General features: G+C 38.2%; 1 protein-coding gene across 1 annotated transcript in view; it reads right to left on the reverse strand.

The window, feature by feature from the left end:
- Positions 1 to 23708, reverse strand: part of LOC119651817 (protein jim lovell) — a 118498-nt gene that overhangs the window by 6976 nt on the left and 87814 nt on the right. The window contains exons 4-7 of the mRNA XM_038055607.1: positions 2325 to 2783; positions 1813 to 1938; positions 1598 to 1729; positions 1462 to 1539 (exon numbers count right to left, since the gene is read on the reverse strand). Of these exons, the coding sequence (XP_037911535.1) occupies positions 1462 to 1539; positions 1598 to 1729; positions 1813 to 1938; positions 2325 to 2783 (795 nt within the window). The remainder of the gene's footprint in view (positions 1 to 1461; positions 1540 to 1597; positions 1730 to 1812; positions 1939 to 2324; positions 2784 to 23708) is intronic.

The raw sequence follows: 23708 nt of genomic DNA on the forward strand, positions 1-23708 counted from the left end.
CCGGAAGCTGGATGCTTCAGGTACGAAAGGTTTTGTGTATTTCTTAGTACGTAGCACGTAATATATCCATATATTATGTGAGAGTATCCACTTTCGGGTGATATTGACATTCATAATCTTCAATTTTCAAAGAAGCAACAAATTTGAGGTATTATAACTTTGTTAGTAATAGTGCGATTTCCACCAAACTTGGCAAGATCATGCTCTATATCATAGCCTATATCACTGCAAAATTTCATGGTACTAGGATGAACTTAAGGGGGGTTTCTAACCAATTACAAAAAAATGTAGTAATATACTATTATTAACTTTATTTAAACAGATATCGGCATGGAAGGTATTTCGGAGTCCAGGCACCATATAGTGGCAGCCTCCTGATTTTTTTCAAATTTTTCGGTTTGGCAGTTTCTGAGAATGGCCCCCTTAAAGAAGTGATCACTTTCAACCCCCCGCGCTCCCCACCCTTCCAACGAATGTCAAAACCAAGAACGGCTTTGAAAAGTACTAATCGAGACCTTTAATTTGATACCCCGTATGACTATATTTGATGAAAAAAAATGTTACACCCCCCTTTTGCATGTATGGGGACCTCCCCTTAAATTCGACGTAAAAGAATGTAATTCACTGTATGCGTGAGCGTTCACAGTTCCCACCTTTCTACCAAATTTGGTGTCAATCGCTATAACCGTCTCCGAGAAAAATGCGTGTGACGGACAGACAGACAGACAGACAGACGGACAGACAGACAGACAGTAAACCGATTTTAATAAGGTTTTGTGTTTACACAAAACCTTAAAAAACGGCGGTTGACGCTGCACAACTGATCAATAAAATAAACTATCTTAATTATTTTTTGAAACGAATAGTGTTTTTTATCGTTTTTAAGAAGTTGTTCTTCGTCCTTCGCTATTGTAACTAAAAAGTCCGTAGGATTTATTTCGACATCCTTTTCATACTTAGACTTTATTCGCATTAAAATTTCTTGTCTTGGGTCTCAAAGTACACGCTGGAAATATACTTCCCACTAATCGTGCTATAAATCGATACGCATGCCAACCATAAAATTAGGAGAAAAACGCCCGAAAGAATTCAAAAAAATAATTGGACTAATTTAATTTGCAACAAAAAACGGAAACAATTTCCTTTTGCTTTATTAAAAATTGTTAATCCTTGCTAATATGTATATTGCGCAACTATTTGTCGCCTTCCCCAGTGTTCGAATTTTATTTGAGAAAAATGAATATAAATATATACCACGTTAAAGTATTTAAGATCCCGCTCATTATTGATTTCATTTAAGAGCAATATGGGTGGGTGAACATGCTTATTCCTTTGTCAATCAGACACACCTTTCATATCCCCTTCTGTTGCGGCTAGTAGCATTGCCATAATGGCGAACCCAGGTAACAATAATCTTCTTTTACACGTTAATTTATCTATAAATGAAACTATGATACCTACCTCTGTGTGAAGTCCCTTAATTCGCATAGCCTCGGCAACTTTCAAAAAGTTCGGTAAATCTTCATATTTTACATTGACCTGGAAGAACAACACAGATCATTTTCAAAGGTCTTACTACCATTTTTCCAGCTCTTACCTGACCGCTATACATGAAGTCAAGCAAACCCTGCATATGGTTGCAATCGACATCAGTCATGAAAAGGATTGGGTGACTACATGGGTGATCCAAGAATATTTTCTGAAAATATGGACTACAAACAGAGAGAACCTAAAAAATATTTAGAAGAAAATAGAAACAAAAAACATTAATTAAATATAGATCACAAGCGAACAGGACTATATAATTCTCACTAATTTGTGTGCTTTGAATATTTTTCCTCCAGCTGCAATTGTTACGTCGACCATTTTCTCATCTTTCTGTAAACTGTGAAATCCTTTGCACATGTTGCCGTGAAAATTGTTCCAAGATAGCAAGTACTAAAAGTGAAATTGAAATGGAAGATAAAGTACGATTAGTAACAATTTTCCATAAACTAGATTTTATTTTATCAATATAATTTTTGTAATCAGAAAAAATAAGAATACTTATTTGCATAGGATCATTTGCTTCCACAAACTCCCCTCTGATTTAAGTTTGGATTTTGATTGATATGAAAGTAGGAGTTGCTACGCTACACTTCCCAGGGAGCCCTGGACCCGTGCTTGGAAAAATTCGGGGATGCTTTAAGCAAATCGAAAGACTGAATTTCGGAACTGCTGACAAGTTCATGTGAATGTCCGGTGAGAGTTTCATTCTCCAATATATGTAGATAAATTTGTTTGAAATTGGTTCTAAGCAACCTTAATAGTTTCAAAAATCTTACCTGATCAATTGTATGATGTTCGGGTGGAGAAGGATTTCCTTGGTGCGGTGGCGGTACATTGTACTCTGACTGTGATTGAGGTATTTCTGGTTTTCGTCTGTGTACTTCCTCTGCGTTCATTACATGCTTCTTGGGCTCATCTGCTACACTACTATAGTCGCTTACTGGAGTCTCACGTCCCATATCATCGTAACTCTCACTTTCACTTTTCATCTTTTGCTGCTGCTTGACCTGTACCAATTCTGAGATGTCCATTAATGAACCTTGGGTTGCTGCTGCTATGGCTGATGATATTATTGGATCGTCTTCGAAAACGCTGTCGTCTATTGTCTCCTTCAATGTTTTCGTCGATGAGAATAATCTTAATGTGGGATCATTGACTTGATCGCTAAAATAAACATCCATAAGAGTGAAGAAGGGCCATTCACGTCGTTTTGGTTCCTCTGATAGTTTAATAGCCTGGAATTGAAGAAAGCAGAGATTGGATAGTTAGAATAAATCGAAGTAGTAATTTAGATGGAATGGGATTTAAAATGATTTGAGTTTGAACATGTTTTAAAAGTTGCACGTCATAAATATCTGGTAAATTTTAGAAACAGTAGAAAGTTGCAGAATTCATCTCTCTTAGTTATCGGACATTGTGGTGTTTTAGTTAGGTGCGTCAGATAAAATTTACTTACTTAAAAAAAGCAAATCCTGGCAAAATGATCTATTGAATGTGTAGCATCATATAATATATAGACAGCTAACTGCACATCCAAACCCCAACTCGAGAAGGGCGATCAGACCTGAGCCTGCAATGGGACTCATATAAAGTGGTCCTTGCCACGAAGCCTTACCGAAGGTTATCTGGAACCATGGGAACCGGGATGACCCTCTGAGCATACGTTTCAGCAGAATCCTTGGGGGATGTGTTCTCAGTTTAGCTATTTGCATTTGGTCCCCTTTTGTTAGTTTCATGGTGGTTGTGGTTTTGCCCATATCGTTGGTAAAGCTCCTTGTTGAGTTGCGTTGTACCACACGGGCACCGCACCTCTTAGTTGCGGCAAAGTTGTAAGGTAGTGTATGTGTGGTCTCCAAATCAATCCGTATCCGAAGAGGACCGTGTGATTACACTTATACGACAGGTACTCACATTAAACCCCCCCCCCCCCCAAATGGAAAGCACTATTTATGCATTGCTTGGTTTCCCAATTTTGAGGAAGTTATAAAAAAAATTAAAAAATAAGAGAGAATGGCGAAAGTGTCTGTGATTAAGGACTAAAAAGAACAAGAGAACATGTCTTTGATATCTGTAAGGAGGGTCGTAAAGGAATCGGAAATCCGAAGCCCAACGCTTCAGGTATAAAATGTTTTGTTGATTCTTTATGTAAGAATATTTGCGTACACGATGGTTTCGTTTATATATTATATATTTCGTAGTGTAGGTTGAATATACTCGATATTCAATTCGATGTGATACTGACATTTATTTTTTGGGAAGTAATAATTTCTCGCGAAAGAGGCTACTTTTTACCTACTGTAACTTTGTTAATAATAGTAGGACTTCTACCAAAGCTGACCGAAGATACGATTCATGGAGAGAGCTGCACCAGCGAATATTGCGTGTTGATGGCCCTGGATGTGAAAAATGCATTTTAATTCGATGCTGCAGGAATCTCTGGCGAAAATTGGTATTCTCGTAGCTATTGTTACCAGTTATTTACAAGGAGATGATGAACCGAAGGAGTCTCTGCTGATGTCCCACAAGGCTCTAGTCTAACACTTAGCGCTCTTCATCATCAAGTGCCGTAAAACAAATTATGCAAATATTCAAATTGGAAATTAAAGGGATTGGTTTTAATAAGTAATTCCTGGGTACGTCAGTATGTTTTGAAGGTTTCCACTGCCTCAACACAAAAACGACAGACAGCCAACCGATTTTAATAAGATTTTGTTTTTAATAACAAGTCCTACTTTGGAGAGCATCACTAAAACATTTACTCTGTCTAAGTGAAAACGTTTTATCCGCTGAACCAAAGGAGCTGATGTGGGGACAAAGAGCAACGTTTTGGCTGTGATTATCAGTGAACCAGAGATTTGTGTAGATAGGATTTATCTTATCAATATTTTCATTACATTCCATTAGTATCGCCTTGGATTCAATGTATTCCACTTGCTGCTTGCTAACTATTTTGTGCAGATAGGCAATTCCAAAGAAGTTTACATTATAATTAGTTTTGACAGTTGGTTTTGTGTCCGGATAGCTCAGTGGTTAAAGCACTTGGCCCTCGTACTGAAGGTCGCGATTCAAATCTCTGTGGTAGCAGTGGGATTTGTATCGTGACTTGACGGCAGATACCAGTCGACTCTGCTGTGAATGAGTAACTGAGTCAAATAATAATCACGGGCGAGCGTAATACCGACCACATTGCCTCCTTCAGGCTACTGTAATCCTGTAGTGTACCGTCATTGTCTTGAATGAAGTGCTCTAACGCACATCAAGGTCCTGAACCAATTGGATTGTCGTGCCAAAGATGATTATTGTTCGACACGAACTATCGGAACAATTCAATAGAATGAGACATTTTCATTCATTCATTCATATTCATCATTTTTTTTTCTTACATTAATCTTCATTACAACAACGTTTTTAATATGAATTCAAATGTCCAAGTCCATCCCCTCGAAGAAGGTACTTGGAAGTTCAGTTGAAATGTAAAGATAAAGATAAATAATATGATTTAGATAGTGTTCGGCACTTTCATAGTTTACCAAGGTGCTCCGGCCTACCTTGGAGTCACCTAAGACGTTTATCGAGTTTTCCCCATCCCAAAGCATAGCATTTTTCCCCTTCCTAAAGCATAGCATTTTTCTGATTCATTTTACCCGAAATTCGTAGTTTTTCTGCTTTCTATCTGAATTCATTACCAATAAACTTTGCTCTGAAATATTAATTTTTTAAAAATTCTGCTTAATCCTTCGCTTGCTAATAATTTCATTAGTTCTTTATTGGTTGCGCTATTGCTATTATGGAACAGCTGGATACACAGTTTTTACAATGCGAGTAAAACCTAATTTTATTGTGCTGCCAACAGTTAAACGCCAGAATCGATGGTTGGAATTAATGGAGAGTAACGACGAATTTAGGGAATTCAGTATGGTTCGCCGGGTCAATTGTCTTTTTGAGCAATTTTTGCACAATTGTTAAGCTTTTTTCACTTTTAGGGAAATTGACTTTCTCTTGTAAACTCAAGTGAAAAAGTCAATGTAAGTTTTTAGAAAAAAGTGTCATTTTATTTTAACAATCGGTATAACGATCGCGGCCGACGAGAATGTCTTTTCAATTACAGAATGAGAAAATTTTGAAGAAGGTCCACCAAGGAAATTGGACTTCATTTCGCCATTTGAAATGAATCGTTCGGTGCTGTTCCAGTTTACAATAGTAGAAAGGTGATCTTGCAGAAGTCGACTCTTTGGCTTCGATAAAAGTAATAATAAATGCTATCTAAGCTCAGATCTACCTTACCAACAGGATGTATCAAGCATCATCGATACTGCGGTTACTTTATTTAAATAATGAACACTAATTCTATTGGTATTCAGATTCAACAGGACCAGTAGGTTCAATTCCAACTTTCAAAAGGAGATAGAAAACTGAGTATATTGGGAGTGGCTATGCGCAGAGATGGTCACTGCTTCCAGCTGAATGTAGTGAAAAGGACAATTGTTATCGCATTTTACTAAATGGTGGTACATTTCCTAATGCGCATATCATGCTTCAAAAAATCATTAAATCGAATCTGAATTGCGTTAAGATCAGAAGAAGAAGAACATCGATCTCATTTATGTTCTTTGTATACGCAACTCATGTCCGAATAACAAAGGCATTGGTAACTTCTAGAAGAACTGCACCTGGCTGAAATTTAGACCTTTCTAACGAGCTTTTCCAGAAGTTATGCAAGGAACAGTGGATGCAATGCCGTTCCTACAGCTCGGAAGGCAAGGATAGTACTGTTGTGATAGTCTAGTAGGGTTTCAAATATCGTTAAAAGGCAAGTTTTCCGTCATGAATAATTTGTATTGATCAAAACTACTGAGAAACGACATTTCCTTTTAGTTGGGTCATGTCCAGGTTAACTGGAATCCAGTAGGTTGCGTCATGATAATGCTGCAGAATTGGATATTATTAAATTGATTTTGCACTATCATTGACTTAAACTCACTACTTCATCTAGCCTGTGATTACCTAGTTAGCTACGCAGGTGGATGACCTTCTATCGTCCTTTCAGGGATTGAAATTTGAATATTGAAGGAAAGGTTGAATCAGTTCACCCATTGAGTTTACAATACAAGTATATCCGAATGGCTTGATGGCATCATCAAAAGTTAATTCAACGATACCATATGTCAATGAAAATGCTGAATTCCTAGTTGACAAAAATGCCACTTTTGTAAGGTTAAAGCAGGCGAGCCACGTGATTGTAGAGGTGGAGGAGCGGAGGTATATAACCCATGGGGTAGGAAATTTACGTTCAAAAGTGGAGTCTGCTAACACTGTATCTCACCTTCAGTATTGTTACTTCCTTATTAAACACAAGCGGGACTATTTTAAATACAATTTTCATCGAAAACAAAGCAAATAGCTTCTCCGGATTTTGCAATTCCAACCATGAAATCCTTTAATTTCTTCACTGAATTAATTAATTCATATCCTAACTAAAAGTAGTTCACTTCTCCTCTTATCAGTTACACTCAAAAAAAGATGTAATCATAAAGTAATACCTAGCGACGTAAAACAGTATGGTTTCCTTCTATTTAGCATCTTAAAGCGGTGGACTAAATATGTATAAGGTATCATTATTTGTTCTTAACATCCCAAGCCTGGGCTTACTTTTACAATGTTCTCTAGCTACGAATTAAACTACCGTTGTTATAAATGGATCATGAACGTAGTTAGAAGTGCAATTCAAATTGTTTGCAACGTGATTGTTTGCAAATTCAGATAGAATTACCAGAGAAACCTTAATGCAATAAAGATTATTTGAACAAATTTACTGCAAATAGAAGAATTAATTTTCTGTTGATATACTGTTCCTCTTTATGCGCATATATGATATTCTGAATGCTGGTTTTGCCTAGAAATAAGATCGTTTAATGATGGTTCTTATCTAGTAGAAATATAGGCAATATAAAATATCTTGTGAAACTTTGCGGTAAATTCAAAGAAACTACATCTTGGAAGAGTATTGAACTAATATAATAAATATGTTACATCTGTCATTAAATTGTCACTGTTTAGTCTTAGAATCAATAGAAAGGGAATTATCTTTTATTAACCAAATGAATTTATATTTTGTTCTAATTTTGAAAATAATATAGTTTTATGAATTAGTTCGGGAAGACACCTAAGAACCTAATAACGTAACAACAAGCTTCACCGTAAAACCAACGATATTGGAGGAAAATTGGCAAGTCTTCAACTTGAACTAAATTAGATATTCAAAAGGTTATTTTACGGAGCGAACAGAATGATTTTATGTAAAACCTCAGCGGTTCAATATCGATATATGGTAAGTAATAGCAGTGAGAGGAGAGTGCTAACCAAACAATTATTTCCAGATGCCTGTATGGTATGAAAAAGATGAAGACAAATGAGTGCCAGGGAAAACGATGTGGAAAGACGAAAAACCAGTTGTACAATTTTGCTTCAATAATATAAACGAATGTCCTTGTCGTTTCGAATTGTTAAAGGATATCTAAAATCAAATAAAAAAAAAACAAAAAAACATGCAAAACGATAACTGCAAGCCACAATGGTCAAAAACCAATTATGTAACCGGTTATTGAAGGAAAAAGTAGGTTAATAATCAGGTCAAGGAAATTTTATTCTACGATATGTGTCGGCCATAAGTTGCGAAGCAAGCTCAGGAAAAGTTGCAAACCGTGGACGGGGAAATATAGCTCCTTCGCCTCAAAGATAAAAAGTTCTCTTAACGAAGTATCTGAGATTTGCCACAGAAATGGGGGTGGGACGTCATAGCTGTCAACAGTATGATGATTGATTTATTGTTATGTCTATATTCTATCCAGATGAAATGAATACTCAAAATCCAGGAAAAAATGAGTGTCCTACTTGTTGAGGGATGCGCCAAATTATTAATTCGTAATTATTTCATCTGCAACATATTTAATGAGCCATTGAACGATTTTTTAAAATTTTATTTTATTCTAGGCATATATCAATATTTCGACACCATAACCTCTTTTGTTGAGTGTGTTTTACAAACTTTCTTAGAATTTGAGGAATCAAGTAAAAAAAATAATGTTTTAACTCGGAAATTGGGCAAACATAAAGTTAAAAAAAACATCACAAATTAAGGTCATTTCGCTGACATATGTTAAAAATTGTATATAATCTCGCAATAATCCAAACGTTAAACAAATCGCGGCATCTTTATAAAAGTATTAAATCTGATTCTAGCAGTATACTACCTCAACCTTTACTATTCGCTCTTTTAGTCATAGCAATACCCGAATTTCTCAAAAGTGGATTCCATATAATTGGCATTGAATTTATAATTTCACAATAAACCTTCATTGACGGGTTTTTGCAATTGAAACTGGTTTTGTAAGAATTGGCAAATTACATATTTAGGTTAGAGAAGCCATGAGAAATGTGCTAATTTACCTTCTCACATTCAATATATTTTCAAAGTGATAACTAAAGCAAGCTTTTAACATCAACCTGCCTCAAGAGAGTGTTAAAATGACTGAATATGCGTGTACAGTACCTATATTGAAACAAACCTATATATATATATTTATTATATTTATATTTTTGCAAAAAGTACCACATAAAAATAAGTTGGCCATTCCAAAGGTTAGCAAATGTGGCTTATTTTAAAAACCAATGTATGTCAGAATAATTATGACGTCTTATTTCGTAGAAACATGCAACAAATTTTGGAAGCAAAAGAACTCTTTAGGAGGTATTTAGTAACAGAGGTAGTGCTTTATTATTGTGAAAACTATGCTAAATGTGTTTTACTGTTGCAAATATGATATTATACAAATACGGAGTCGAAAAATGAATTTCTCCTGAAATAAAAATACCCGACTGTCAATTTTTATGTTCACTTGTCTTAATTAGGAGTAAATGTAGCTCTTGCACCCATATTCTTTGATTCTAGAATGTGCCATTAAATAAAAGCTTTTAGCTCTGAAAAATACATTCTCCTATTTACTAAATTAGAACATTTAAAAATATATTAATTCAAAAAATAAACTTTTTAAATTTTGTTTTGTAAAGATACATATGATTAAGGCTTTAGGGATTGAGGGAGTTCTTAGGTCACATCCACTTGATTACAAGCCGGACCAATTAGGAAGAAAATTTCCCATTTTTGTGGTGCACGAACCCCCCTTTTTGTGCTAAGCGCCCAAGTTTTCACAAAAGGCGCCTTTGACCTTAAGTATTTCAATTAAAATTTCCAGCAGTATTATTTTCTTTAGATAGAAATCATCCTCGGGCGCGAGTCCTCGGTGGTTTGCCTTTCGCGGCTAGGTATTTGTAGGCTGTTTGAAAAGTTTTCGGTTCCAATAAGAAGTTGGCAGTACTCCAAAATCACAAAGATTTACCTCCCAGCGCATTGTTCCACATTTTAGAATACAGAAAAATCATTGTGCATGTTCAGCAATCTACCATAAATGCGCGATGAAAATTCGGCGCAAAAGATTTGGTGTCAGTGCCGTGTGTGTGATGCAGTGCATTGGTGGGCGGAAACATGGTCGCGAGCGTCTCATGTGCTTCTTCGCCACTTGATTTGTTCCTCCTGTATACAGTGTTATAGCAGTACTCGTAAACGAAAGTTAAGGGATACACCTATTAGCATATGCTCTGATAGGTACTCCTCAAATTTTCAACGGCTTTGTACGCAGAGTTGTTTTTTTAGCAATCTCTTTAGCGAGTAGATGCAATGTTATTGTGTAAATGAAGAAAATCGAGTATCGAACCGTTACAAAATGTTTGCTTTTGGAAAGCGTTGCACCTACTCGACAACAACAACGCAGTTGAAACGGTGAACTGGAAAGAGGCTATCGCCTTTAGGCAAGTCCAGAACCAGAATATATGAATATCCACATAGTCTAAATTTTCAATGAAACTATGCTTCAATTTCGTTATCATCATATTGAATGGTCTTTGGATTGGGTGCGGGAGTCATACGGTCTCTTAGGATTCACCAGTATATTCCATGTGGAAGTACTGGCGATATTTGAAGCCTGTTGACGGCTACGCCATGATCTGAGCCCCAAGCGCAACATAGCCATTCTGACCTCCAGCTAAGCGGTTATTAAGACCTTGCACCCAATGGAGATATCATCCAGGCTGGTAAGGCAGTGCAAGAATGCGCTCAGTATTAGGAATTTTTATAATTAGGGGTGAATGAGCGGGCTGAAGGACTGGCCAGGCGGGACTCTACTTTTGGCGGTCCCTCGGTGGACGCAGTCTGTGTTTAAGGTGGAATCTACTCACAGAGATTAGCAGCCGATGGCGAAGGCTCATCACCAAGTCAAGGAGGATTTGGATTGCCAATAACCAGACTCGTCAGACTAAATATTCCCTATGGTTCGCATTGAGTAAGCTGCGGAGAAGAGGGAGAGACCTAGGCTTCAGACATTAGGCCAACCATTTTTAAGGACCTCAAAGAAGTCTATAGTTTCCTTCGTAAATGCTACAGGCTGGTTCTGAATATCCAACCCGACTGAATTATGCCTCTTTGCTCCCTCCATAGCAGTCATAATCTGAGGAGTTTATCGTAGCAAAATCGGGCCCTACAGAGCTAATTGCTGAAGTTGAAGTGAAGTGATGAATGTTGAAATGAAATACTGTGAGGCTATATAAAAAATTAGACATAAATTTGAAGAAAAGCTGTAATGTGTCATTATTAGCTCGTAAACTTTTCAGGCAGGTTTCAGGTCAATATCAATTCTAGGTACTCCGCCGGGCGTTGCCATTAGTTCCTGTATGTATATAATTGATCGCTTTCTGCTGAACGCTAATTTCTTAGCGAGCTGGAAGTGTGCTCCAAATACTCTTATCCCTAAAAGGAACCGAAAATTCTCTTCTTCCTGATAGTTACAGGTCTAACTCCATCCTCCCCTCCTTCGCTTGAATCTTTGAGCGGGCCGTTAAGCTAATCATCGTCGAGCACTGTGATAGGAAGAATACTACCCAAGACTTCCAGTTCGCCAATCGAACAGGTCACGAGATTTATCGCAAGAGCCTACAATAGCCTGTATTCCTGATATAAGGTCCGTATACTACGTGTAATGATAACACTGATTAGTTTATAAACTCAATAACAAATTAAATTTCCATCCAGAGGTGCAAGTTCATCTTTAGCTTTGTAGATGACTGGTAGTTTCAAGCGCTCCTCTCTCCTCATACCAGCTTTGCTGGATTCCCACAAGGATCTGTCCCTTCTGCATCCCTTTCCTCGATCCATGTAGTGGATATTCCCAAAAACATTCCAATCAAGATCCTCCAATATACTTATGACCTGATAATTTACACTCACACCAAAGATATAGTATGCGTGGAAACCCGTCTGAATTTATATTAAAACAAGCTTTACCGATACCTTTCTAAGTGGAAACTAGCACTCCGAGAATGACCTCTTTCGCCAAGAACCTGTCTCTCAACATCAGTTCGATTCCTAATTCCTAATGTTAAACAAGTTGCATATTTAGGCGCCATTATCAGCTCCAACTGATTCAACATCCTTTACAGTAACAAGGCACTAGACCTTTTAAACGGCGCTTGGAAACCACAATACCTTGATTGAAATAATAAAAACTTGTTGTTTCTTATTCGTTGGTGTGGGTATTTATTCTTGCAAATACCGATATTTCGGGAACCACTTGTTCCCTTCATCAGTGACAACAAGTTTGAAGCTTGAAAAACTTGTTTGCACTGATGAAGGGAACAAGTGGTTCCCGAAATATCGGTATTTGCAAGAATAAATACCCACACCAACGAATAAGAAACAACAAGTTTTTATTATTTCAATTAATTAATCGTTGGAAACACCGCATAATTTCACTCTGACAAATACCTTATCCTTCGGTTCCATAAACCTAATTCATAAAAGGTCATAATTATTAGTTAATTAGATCTTTGAACACTTTTGGATTCCTCTTCTGGACGGATATCTCCCTTAGACATATAGAAAGGCTACGCCACTGTATCTGGATACTCTAAAATAACGGTATCCAATATAATCCTAAACGAAATTTCCCGCGTCATCAATTTTGATTAGATACGTGACCTGGGGGAAGGGGGTTCTCGAGTTACAGCGCTTATGTTACTTCTATAAAATGATTTTATTGGCTAAAAATGGAAATCGACATCAGAATAGTGCAAGACCTGAACGGAATCATATTCGGTTTCCCTCAGAAGTTTTGCAATTTGTTTTCGAGTTCGCAACGCTGCTATTGTCAAGCACGCCTTTGCCTCTATGATCCCCAAAGGTGGCATGTGCATGGGAAGCAATAGTAAGTAACATACTAGGAGTACTCTAAAATAGTCCTGGAAGACGCACCGAATTGGAGGAGACGGGACACTACCTTGGGTAGTGCGACTGGTTCGGTGAGTGGGGATAATGGAAAGATATTGTGCATTCGAAATTGGAGTTCACCAGTTAAGTACTTTATAAAATTCACTGATTCTCTCATTTTAGTTTCCATGCGGAGCATGCTGCTGCTACAAACAAGGCCCAACAGCAATAACATGGTTCCCTCAAAACAATTAATCATCAATTCTTCATTTTTATTTAGCAGATGTCAAGTATCTATAATATCTAACTAACTAGGAGGGTCTATCTGTACCCTTATGGAAGATAACTTATTCCGGATATAAAAGTTCATTGTTTGCTGAATGGAGGTGACATCAGTTTTTCAATTTATTTGCCGGTTAGGACCCACGTTGGGCGCAATTTTTAGAAAACACAACCGTTCTTACTCATAGCGAATGAAACTTCGGGACTCCTCTTGCTAAATTTTCAATGTCAAAACACTCTCAACCCATGAGATTTCATGATGACGCAAAGGTCAACTCCTAAATAAGAATTCCTACACAACCTGTGCAACACAGTGCATTTATGAAGGAAACAAACATCAGACAAGTGGTACGCCGTAACATGCCCAAATCAAACAAAAGAGAGTCTCAACAATCTAATCTTCCGTCATTTGGAATTAAGGAACAGCATGAATACGTACCATTGAGGTCAAAATGAGTATAGCATGGAGAGACTTCCTCAGTGTTTCTATCAATAGCTCACACCTATTTCTGCCTTCATCCCGCCGAAAAAGAAAGAATATAAACATGTTCAAGTGACAGATACAAAAGATTTTTATTTCATTAGAAGCTTGAAATCCCAGGAATTTCTGAAAGGCAATCCCAAGATGAACGAGATAATCACAGGTAAGATGGGCACGAGAGATAGGAACGCTTGCTTTAAAGGGAAAAGGGAATATGAAGTCAAGTGCAGGTGCAGCCTAGCTGTGTTGCAGGTTTTAGATAATGGCCTTCCCGTAAAGCTCATCAAGAAAGATTTGAGCTTAGATAAGGTTATTCATGTTTGCTTGGTAGGTCCTCCTACTTTTATGTGAGCTAAGACCGTTTTTTCGTTGCGTTTTAAAAGAAAATGCCCCAATGATGCCTAGGCAACTAAACCTAAAAAACAAATGTTTTGTCTAAACTCTCCTTATGAAAATAGTTTCCCTTTTGTACTCTGTGTTGTTGATATTATTTTGCTTCACATAATGTTATGCATTTTTTTTCAATTTCTTATCCTTTTTCTGGTCGTTTATAAAAATATTATGAAAATGAAAGCTTCCCTAACTCTAATAACTCTCCGGATTCGGCCAAACTATTATCTGGATCCGGGATAACTTCGAGGCATCATAAATAAGGCTCATGTGTATAAGGCGTAAAAGGAACTCTAGTATACAAAAACACTCCACATTTTCGAGCCCAGTAATACAGAAGCAGCAGAGGGCAGATACTTCAGGGGGGATGCTGTCGGACCTGCACGGTAAAATTTCGCTGCTTCTACTGCTTTTGGGATACCTCTGTCTTCTTGGTTAATTACAGTCAAATAGGAGAGAGATAGGACAGACATTCTTGCCATCTTAATTAACTACGTTCATTGGCACTTGCCACGAATCTCTTTTCTTTGCTAAGGGTGCTATGCTAAAAGCAAGAGGTTGCTTAGTGTTAAAATATAATATATCAACCAGTTCTTTGCATTTTTGACAAATATAAGGTAAAGATTTTTCTACTAAACTACTTAGGAAATTCTCTTTCTTCACAAAGTTAGCTCCAATAATAACTTAAATTTGATAAGTTGAAACTGAAGTTTGTTAAGATTTCGCGCCTCACAGTGACAGAATAGACATAACTAGAAGAAACAAACTGGAAGCAACACCAAGAACTGGAACGATGATTTTTTTAAAAGTTGTCCATAACTGAAAATTGAATCAACTTCAATACTCAGGACTGCTAGACATGATCGAATTCCTTTTGACCTCTGATCCTTTAGAAGTTCTTATTGTGTAATGATTTTTTGTCCGGCTGGTATAGGGTTATTACTGTGGAGAAAGAGAAGTGAATACAAGGACTATATGCATTGTGGCAAAAAATACACATTTCCAACCAGGACACCAATTTTAATATCCAGAGTGGAAAAAACCCTTTCGTCGTCCAAAACTGTATGGAGCAAATATGTATCTCAGCCGAGCAAGTAATGATTCTTCGAAATTGCCTATTTTATGATAGTAGATAAAGTTTGTAGTAGTTGTCGATGCTTTTTCTGGATAAACAGCACGTGCTTCATAAATAGATAAATTAATCAACTATGCAATGAAATTCGCAAACCCGGACTCCTTTCTCTCCAGACTAGGCAAAGAATTCATTGTTTTCCTGACGGGATGATACACCAGATCGGCTACACTGCCTTCATTTGATTGCAGTCGTTTCAAACATGACGATGATTTTTTATTGTATTATAACTAAAAATTTGAACATGCGAAAGTGGACGTAAAACTGACACCCAAAATTTTGAATAACGAATAAAAGGACACGAGAACGTTCCATTACAAAAAACTCTTAGAAATGTGTGAACCATGGTTTCTAAGTTAGCATTTGCATTAGTTCAAGTCCAAAATTGTACACCCTAGGATCATCCGGTTAAGGCACGTCTGAGGAAGTGCAGGATAAAAACCATGCTGGCTACCTTTTCTTCCATAAGTACCTATTGGAACTACTGTGCCCAGGCGTTCTGCAAAATGCCGAAAAGGGTGCAATAAATCGCATCGAAACTTTATCACAGCCACACGCTAGTTCACAACGTCTTGGATATCTCACACCTAGTTAGTTTCCAGGACTTCCTTCAGTGCTCCACCAGGCCTACCAGGGCACTGCTAACACTCAGAACATTGCCTCCAGAAATGTATCACTATATGAACTTGATCGGATCGCCTATAAAACGCACTTTGTTCATGTTTCCTCGGTTTTTGTCTAGGTTCACTGAAGGAGTAGTGAATATAGGAGTTCGGTGACGTGAATGAATTCTTTGAAAAACGTGTCTTCTGTTTCTTATTTAATTAAGATCTCTTCTTACAAGTATAAACAGTGCCAACCTGTGCAATGCTTTGCCACGCTGGGGATCCCCTTCGTCTAAATAATATACAACATATTCGGTATTCGAGTATTGTTGCGCAAGAGTTAGCGTTAGTTGGATTGAATTTACACGTCAATTATTTACATAATCAGCATTTATACATAATAAGTCTTACTTTGGGGTCAGAAGCCCGATAGATGACTGCCCCTGACGCACGAGCTTCAATTCGTTCCTGGCCAAAAGCTTGGTCTGGTAGTACGTCAATTATAGCAGTCATCTGGAAGTGTAGTCCGTTTTCTTATTTGAAGCCTTTTCATAGGCGATCTATGTGAAAAGTCTCCAACAATTTCTGTTTATTTCTTCCTTTGTAGATTTAAGAATCCTTACTTACTCCTTACTAGCGTATATGAGCATCTAGTATTCGGCTAACTTAGAAACTGTTGTGGATAGTGCGCACTCTTACCGGAAATGACACAGAGAGCCCCAAGTCTATTCGATTTCAACCGCTTGAATAGAAATTCAATAATTTTCTATTACTCACGCAGGCACGAGTATCGGAAAATTCCAAAAAATTAAACGATCTCGATCAAGAAGCTTTAAATTGCCTCTTACAAATCATGACCGGACTTCAACCTTTCTCAATTAGATGCCGCAATGTGAAGGATCATTAGTCAAGTTATATCTTTGTTTGCCACTATACATTCTTATTGTTCATACCTTCAAAATCAGCGAAAATATTTTATAATCTATTGGTGGCAATAGCTCCATCAACAGCAGTTTATCTCATCAATAACATATTAAAACATTTTGGAGATGGAAAGTTTAAGAAGCCAAACACATTTGAACCATGCCATAACCTTGTCACAGTTTCTGAACTCCAAAACTTTTAGTATCCGTGATCATCGCCACTACTACCTTACGTACCTGTATATTTTTTCTTTCTACCTTGCCATCATCAACTTTAACACAAACACAAAGCAACTGGCATAGTATGAGCTTACCAGCGAGACCATTAATTTATTTCAAGAGAGTTCTTCAGAAAAGATACGTCATGCAGAAAAAAAATACGCAAAATACTGAACCCGAGTATATGAAGTATGCATGTAGATGGATGGCTACGATACGCGATTGTAGAAAGAAAATAATAAGATACAAAAAAAAAACTTGAAATGCCTGTCATGCGCCAATGTGGGAGAAAGTGATTCTTGCGGTGAAATCCCAGACTGGGTCAATTCAACGGAACTCGGTAAATGTGCGAATGCGAACGATCAACTTTTCAGTTTCATTTTTCATAGAAACTAATTTTTTTGTGGCTGAAGCTTGTTAGCTCCCCTACATGGGTTTTTTGACGGTAAAAGATACATTTTTGCATCTGCTGGCTTTTGGCTTTCTGTTTCACCAAGAGATCAAGTATGAGATGAATTGCTTACATTTTAACACCGTGAGGGATGAGTCACTGATCTTATTACAATATTCCTGCATTTTTTGTGATGGGCATATGGAAATAAGTAGCTAAATGTAACATAAATTGAAAGTATCTTTTTCAAATCTTATAATCTGAAGCAAAGCAAAATACCTCTCAAAGCCAGCTGATCTGTAAATAAGGGGCTTTCAAAAATACTGCTTGCAACGTACAATAATTTCGGAGGAAAAACGCTCAAAGTACTTTATATCTCTGAATCATGTATCTTTGATGAACAACACAACCTTGAAATCTTTTACTTCCATAGATCAAATCTGCCGTCTGCATAATGATCATCATAAGTACATCGAAATTCATGGAATTGAGCGAAGTTATTCAGTTCGAAATTTACGCAAATGAACCATTCCATCCGACAGATTCCAGATTATTGCAATGTCTGGTTTACCGTATCTACATTTTTTTCGCATTACAAAATTTTCCCTTGAGATCAGATTTAGAAGTGTATGCAAAATGTGGGTTCTTGTGCATCGGTTATAATTATAATAGTATCAGACTCCAAAGTGGTCAATGGAAAAGATGATAGTCTCACAAATCAGTTCATGGAAAAGTGAAATTCGTAATCCAAAATGGGGAAACACAAATTTTTTCGCTCAATCTACCGCAAAAAGTTTATTCTTCATTAGAACTTCCACAGGAATGAGACTGACAAGAACCAAATTCATGATGAGATGAATAAGGTTAAGATAAGAGGGTAGAGCTCCATGTTTTGCTAATAACCTAAATAACTTTAAAGTATCACTTCACTTCAAATTCAAGGGGAATTCAGTAATTGAGTAAGGATCATAAAGGTCCATGATATCAAAAAAGTAGCAACTTAAATGTGTACCACAGAAGTCGTGTATATAAAAAAATAAACTCCTTGATGTGTGAACGACTTTTTTCCGGGCTGACATGTAGACGGTAAGAAAAAGTTGTGGTAGTAACTATAATACTAAAAATACACTTCAGGTCACTTTCTCACCCACGCCCTAGAAGTAGTAATTTAAGTTGGGAGTACTAGACTATGTATGCCAAGTATATGCTTAACATGTATACCCGTGGATATGAGGCCTATGTAAAACGTTTGCCACTCTCAAAAATTAGCAGCCTGTCGGAAGGAAGTATCGAACCCACAGTATTCTCTCCCGCGATTTGAGGTATAAATCACAGTCAATAAGAAAATCCAAGAAGGAAGTTAACCGCAAATAGAGGGCCGGAAGCTCATTTACAGAGGTCTGCCTACCTCATCCAAACTAGATACAACCTCAACCAATTGAGTCCCGTACGACGCAGTATTGGCAGAGCTTTAATTCCAAACACCTACCCCACATTAACTCTATTGAAATCCTTCAAATCTTTTGAAACCACCCTAATCTCCTTCGAATCTCAATCGACTTCGGTTTTCGTCGCCTCGTTTTACTGTCCCAACTAATCCCTCGAAACTCACGACTTTCTCCGCATCAAGTTCTTCTGCGCGTTTCAACATCGCGCACCCGGTAAACAATGATCCCTGATCATCGGTGGAGATCTCAATGCTAGACACCCGTCCTGGTTCGATGCACGGTCGAACCAGAACGGGGACCAGCTCTACCAAAATCCTCTAAATCCCGATAGCCTACCTCCATCCTCTCATCCTCCGCCAAGATATTCGAGGGGATCATTAAAGTCATCATCGACGAGCACTGCGACTCCAATCATTCACTCCCACAATTCCAATTCACCAACCGACCCAAATACTCGGTTGAGCGTGCACTCCTCGTGCTCAAAATGGACGTCCTCCTCGGCCTCAACCGGAATGCACCGACCATAGCCTGTCTCCTTGATATAAAGAAGGCTTTCGACTCCGTATGGTAATATGGACTCGCATACAAGCTTTTCGAAGTCCTCCAGTTCCATCCGCACCTTTGCAAGCTAATTCTTAGGTTTCTTGATGGACGGAAATCCGAAGTCCAACTCCGTGAACACCTCTCTTCTCCATATTCTAGGCCGGCTGGCTACCCTCTTCTTCCTATTCACTGCAGACATGCCCAAACCAACTCCACACCCAAATCCAATCCTCCAATACGCGGATGACCTCATCCTCTACACCTCTACCAGAAATATCCCAGCCGGTGAAGCCGCCTGAATTTCTATTTGGACGAGCTCTACCGGTATTTCACCCGCTAGAAACTATCCCTAAACCCGCAAAAGTCCGAGACCATCGTATTCTGCAGTAACGCTAAGATGACACCGAAAATGAGGAGCGACATATGAACCCTATCCTTGAAGATCCACAATGACACAATCCCAACCGTAAAGGAAGTCACCTACCTTGGGGTGGCAGTGAATTCCCGTCTATCCCACCTCCCACATATCACGAGGGCACTAAGCCTAATCCTAAAATACAGCAGCCTAACAACTCAGAAAGTCAACCTGTTTTGCTACTAGCAGTTCATCCGTCCCCTCCTCATTTTCGGCTTCATCTTCTGGTCCGACACTTCCCCTCACCAATTCGAACGACTCCGTCTCAAAGAGCGCTGAATCCTACACCACTGTCAAATGCCCCACATCGACGCCGTCCTAGCCCGTCATGCCCTCAAATTCTTCGACAAATGCCTATCCCATCCAAATCCACTTATCTCCCAGGTAATGCAGATCGAGATCGTCAAAGAGAATTTTCTATGAACTCATCTGTTCCCTCAGATCCTCTTATCTCTTCAGTCCCGAAACCTCCTTTTCGACGCCGACGTTAGAGTGATCTTCTACAACGGCATCTACTCCTCATCCTAGTTTTCAAAACCCACCCATCCTTAGCGCCACTCCTAGCTTCCTTTCCCAAACTCCTCCCATATGCTCCCTATCCCAGCCCACATCCTAGCTCCTTCCTCCGCCCGCCCGTTTTTATGTAAAAATCAACGAGTTGAGAGGAATTTGCATAAACTAAAGCCCAGACTACACAGGTGCCTCAGAACTAACTAAAGGTTCAACAAATTCTCATTGGCTGCAGTTAGTCTCAAGTAAATAATTGTTGCATCGCATGAATTCCTGTTGGGTCAGATTTGTCAGCGGAGAATGTAGGTCATTGCAACGTATTGAAGAATAGTCAGTTCCCGAAATACGGTATCTACAAATAATAATAATTATTTTAGGCAAAACGAAAAAAATATCCTTTTCCTCCAAATTTGAAATATTGGCTAATAAAAGTTACTCCAAACTTCAACTGAGAACTTCAAAATATTCTGTTATTAGCAAGCCATTTAGGCTTCATGCCCTTATGTAGCCAATATCTCCAAAAACTAAATAAGACGTAACATTTCAAAACGCCAGGTCGTTTCTTGTCAAGTCATTTTACTCTTTTAAGGAGATAAAACGAGCCCTCGACACTTCTGCCAACTATGACATTAAGATTGGGCTTGGGGATCTTAGTAGCGATATAGGTAATGAACTTGTCCTCAGGAGATACATTGGCAGCCGTGTCGAGAAAAATTGTCATCTGATTTCGTGGTTGTCTCCAGGCAGGATCACTTCCATCCGATTAACCACATGTTGATCGAATGCCTTCGTCTTTCGAACTTGATGAATGTGAGGACATATAGTGAAGGGGACGGAAGTATTGAGTCTCATCAGTCTCTTGCAGTTCTGAGATTAAGGTTAAGGTTTAGGTTAAATGATACAGGAGACACAGATGCGAAGAATGTGGAGAATTATATTGAATGCAGTAATCACAAATGAAACGACTTTCCCTGGGGATATTACAGCTGGTAATACTTCGTTCTTTATCAATACTATGACCGTGACCACATTTGATCAGAGTAGCTAGCAATCGGAGAGAATGCTTTGATCATGATTGCTAGCCAGGTCCTGAACGAAAAAAAGGTGATATCAAGTTACATACCACACGAATTACCGACAACACAAATGGAAAAAACAAACACCGATTGATCTGCGAAATCAGTAAATGCAGGGTTCCTCTCGTGATACGGGAATTTGATCTCCATTCCAATAGGCATATTAGAGCGACGGGCATTGTACTTTGATGAATTGCTTAACAGTCAGCTTGCTGACCTGGAGATCCCTCCACCTTTAATCAATGCAATACAATATCACCACCAACCACTGAAGAAACCAATTTGAGATCCAAAAATTAAAAAATCACAAACCTAGATACAACCGTGTATCAGCAGAAAGTTGAAAGAATGGGACAACGAGTCACTACCTGATGATTGATACGAGGGCATCATTTACTTCTTAAAAGGAGATACATATTACCGACCTAGTAATTATAGAGGTATTACGTTGTTGAGTACCGTCAATAAGACACTCCTCGTTACCTCGATTAAAAGCATAGCCTCATACGCTCAGGATATCATTGGTCTACATCGAACCTCTCAGGCTTCATCCTTCAGCGTATGCTTGCAGTTACTTAGCTACAATGATTCTCCAGTCTAACCACTCCCGCATCTATGTTTCACAGTCAGCCAGTATTACAGATCCTGTGTACTATATGTGAAATTTTATCTTCGGGACGTTATTAGTTTCAGAATCGGCAGGACCGAGTAGCTTATTCATCTACAAATTTTGTCCTCTCTCAGGCCAGCTCTAAGATATATGAAACTGTCCGTATTCTCCGGGTCCGTATGCTATTAGTGTCCCACATGTCTCAATAAAGCATTGAAACAAGTCGGAATACCGGAAGTTTTGTGTTCGTCTTATGTGAGCCACCCTCTATACACGTTTTTCGCTTCATATATAGCTAAGAATGCAAAATATTCCGTCATATATTGTTAAACAAAATATGCATATATACATACATAATAAAGCCATAAATATTGTGGTCAAAATTGATCTGACGCATTTTCAAGCATTTCAACTTTACTCTGAGCATGAAAGCATACACACACCTCCATCTTATTGAGCACTACCTGCAAATTTCATAAGTATATACATATACGCACACGTGCCTGTCTCCAGTATTCAAATTACTTAAAGAAATCTTAAAAAAAAGCGAAAGTGTCTCCATGGACCCGACCGTTTATATAAATTCACTTTATACATATGATGACAACGTCATACACGTTCTACTGCCCAATAAATTTAAGTGAAATGCAATACTTTGACTTTCAATAATAGTTAGATTGCCTACAAACTTTCCAGAATTATATCCTATATTATCGCCTAACCTGGTGCCAGGATTTGTACTTCTAAGATGAACTTAAGGGTGGTTTTCGCGTAAGTTTCTAAAATATGGTAATATAATAATACAACTTTATTTGTACAGATATCGGAACAGGATATATTTTGAGGACTAGATTTCATATAGGTGCATCATTGTAATTTTTTTCAGATTTTTGGGTAGGCTAGGTTCTGAGAACGAGGCCTGTTTCACTTTCAATATCGGAAATAAGATCTGTTATATCACGAATAAGATCAGTTTCGGTACCCCCTTTCATTTGATACTTCACATGACCATACTCTGTGGAAAAAATTTTAGGCCCCTCCCCCCTTTCGCCTGTTTGGGTGTGACAAACAGGCGGACAGACAGATGGATGGACAAACGGATAGAGAGGCATGGAACTGATTTAAATAAGTTTGATTTCACTTGAAACCTTAAAAAGTAGGAGCGAAACCATTTCTTTGCTTTAAACTAAAGTTCTATGCAATTTTTACTTGGATAGTCACTTTGGAGGGCAACACAACAACACAGAATTGCTCCTTCGACAATTTTGTCATCCATACCATTTTCGAAGGCATTCCAAGGCGAACTATTATGTAACACAATGCGTTACGATCTGTGCCGGGTCAACGCCCGATGACAGCATCATGCAGGTATCTGTTTTACAGAGAACAATTAAGGGGCTTAGTTCCAAAAATCACATGTCCCAAAAAGGTTTTTTTTCTTCAGGAAACTGATTCCCAACACTATTGTGACTATTGAATGTACAGCCGAATTTGAAGGCCAATTTCACTCTGAAGGAGAGCCGTACGGAAAAAGGGTTTTACCCCGTTCGATGCAGCTTGAAAAGACTATCCAGTACCATGGTTAACTCATTTTCGAAAATTTTGGAACATGTGATCTTAAAAACTAGACCACTCAATTGATCAGTTGTAAACAGTCCAGCTCTGAAGCGACCTTGGTGTTCAACAATAATCTTTTCCATATTCGGAGACACACAGAGAAATCAATATGGTTCGACACACGAAATACATTACGTCGAAATGGTCGAAATGGCAACAGCTCAACAACCATAAAGCCCACTGCAAGGCAAGTGAAAACTGCCA

The sequence above is a fragment of the Hermetia illucens genome, chromosome 3 (assembly GCF_905115235.1).
Source record: "Hermetia illucens chromosome 3, iHerIll2.2.curated.20191125, whole genome shotgun sequence".
NCBI classification, from domain to species: domain Eukaryota; kingdom Metazoa; phylum Arthropoda; class Insecta; order Diptera; family Stratiomyidae; genus Hermetia; species Hermetia illucens.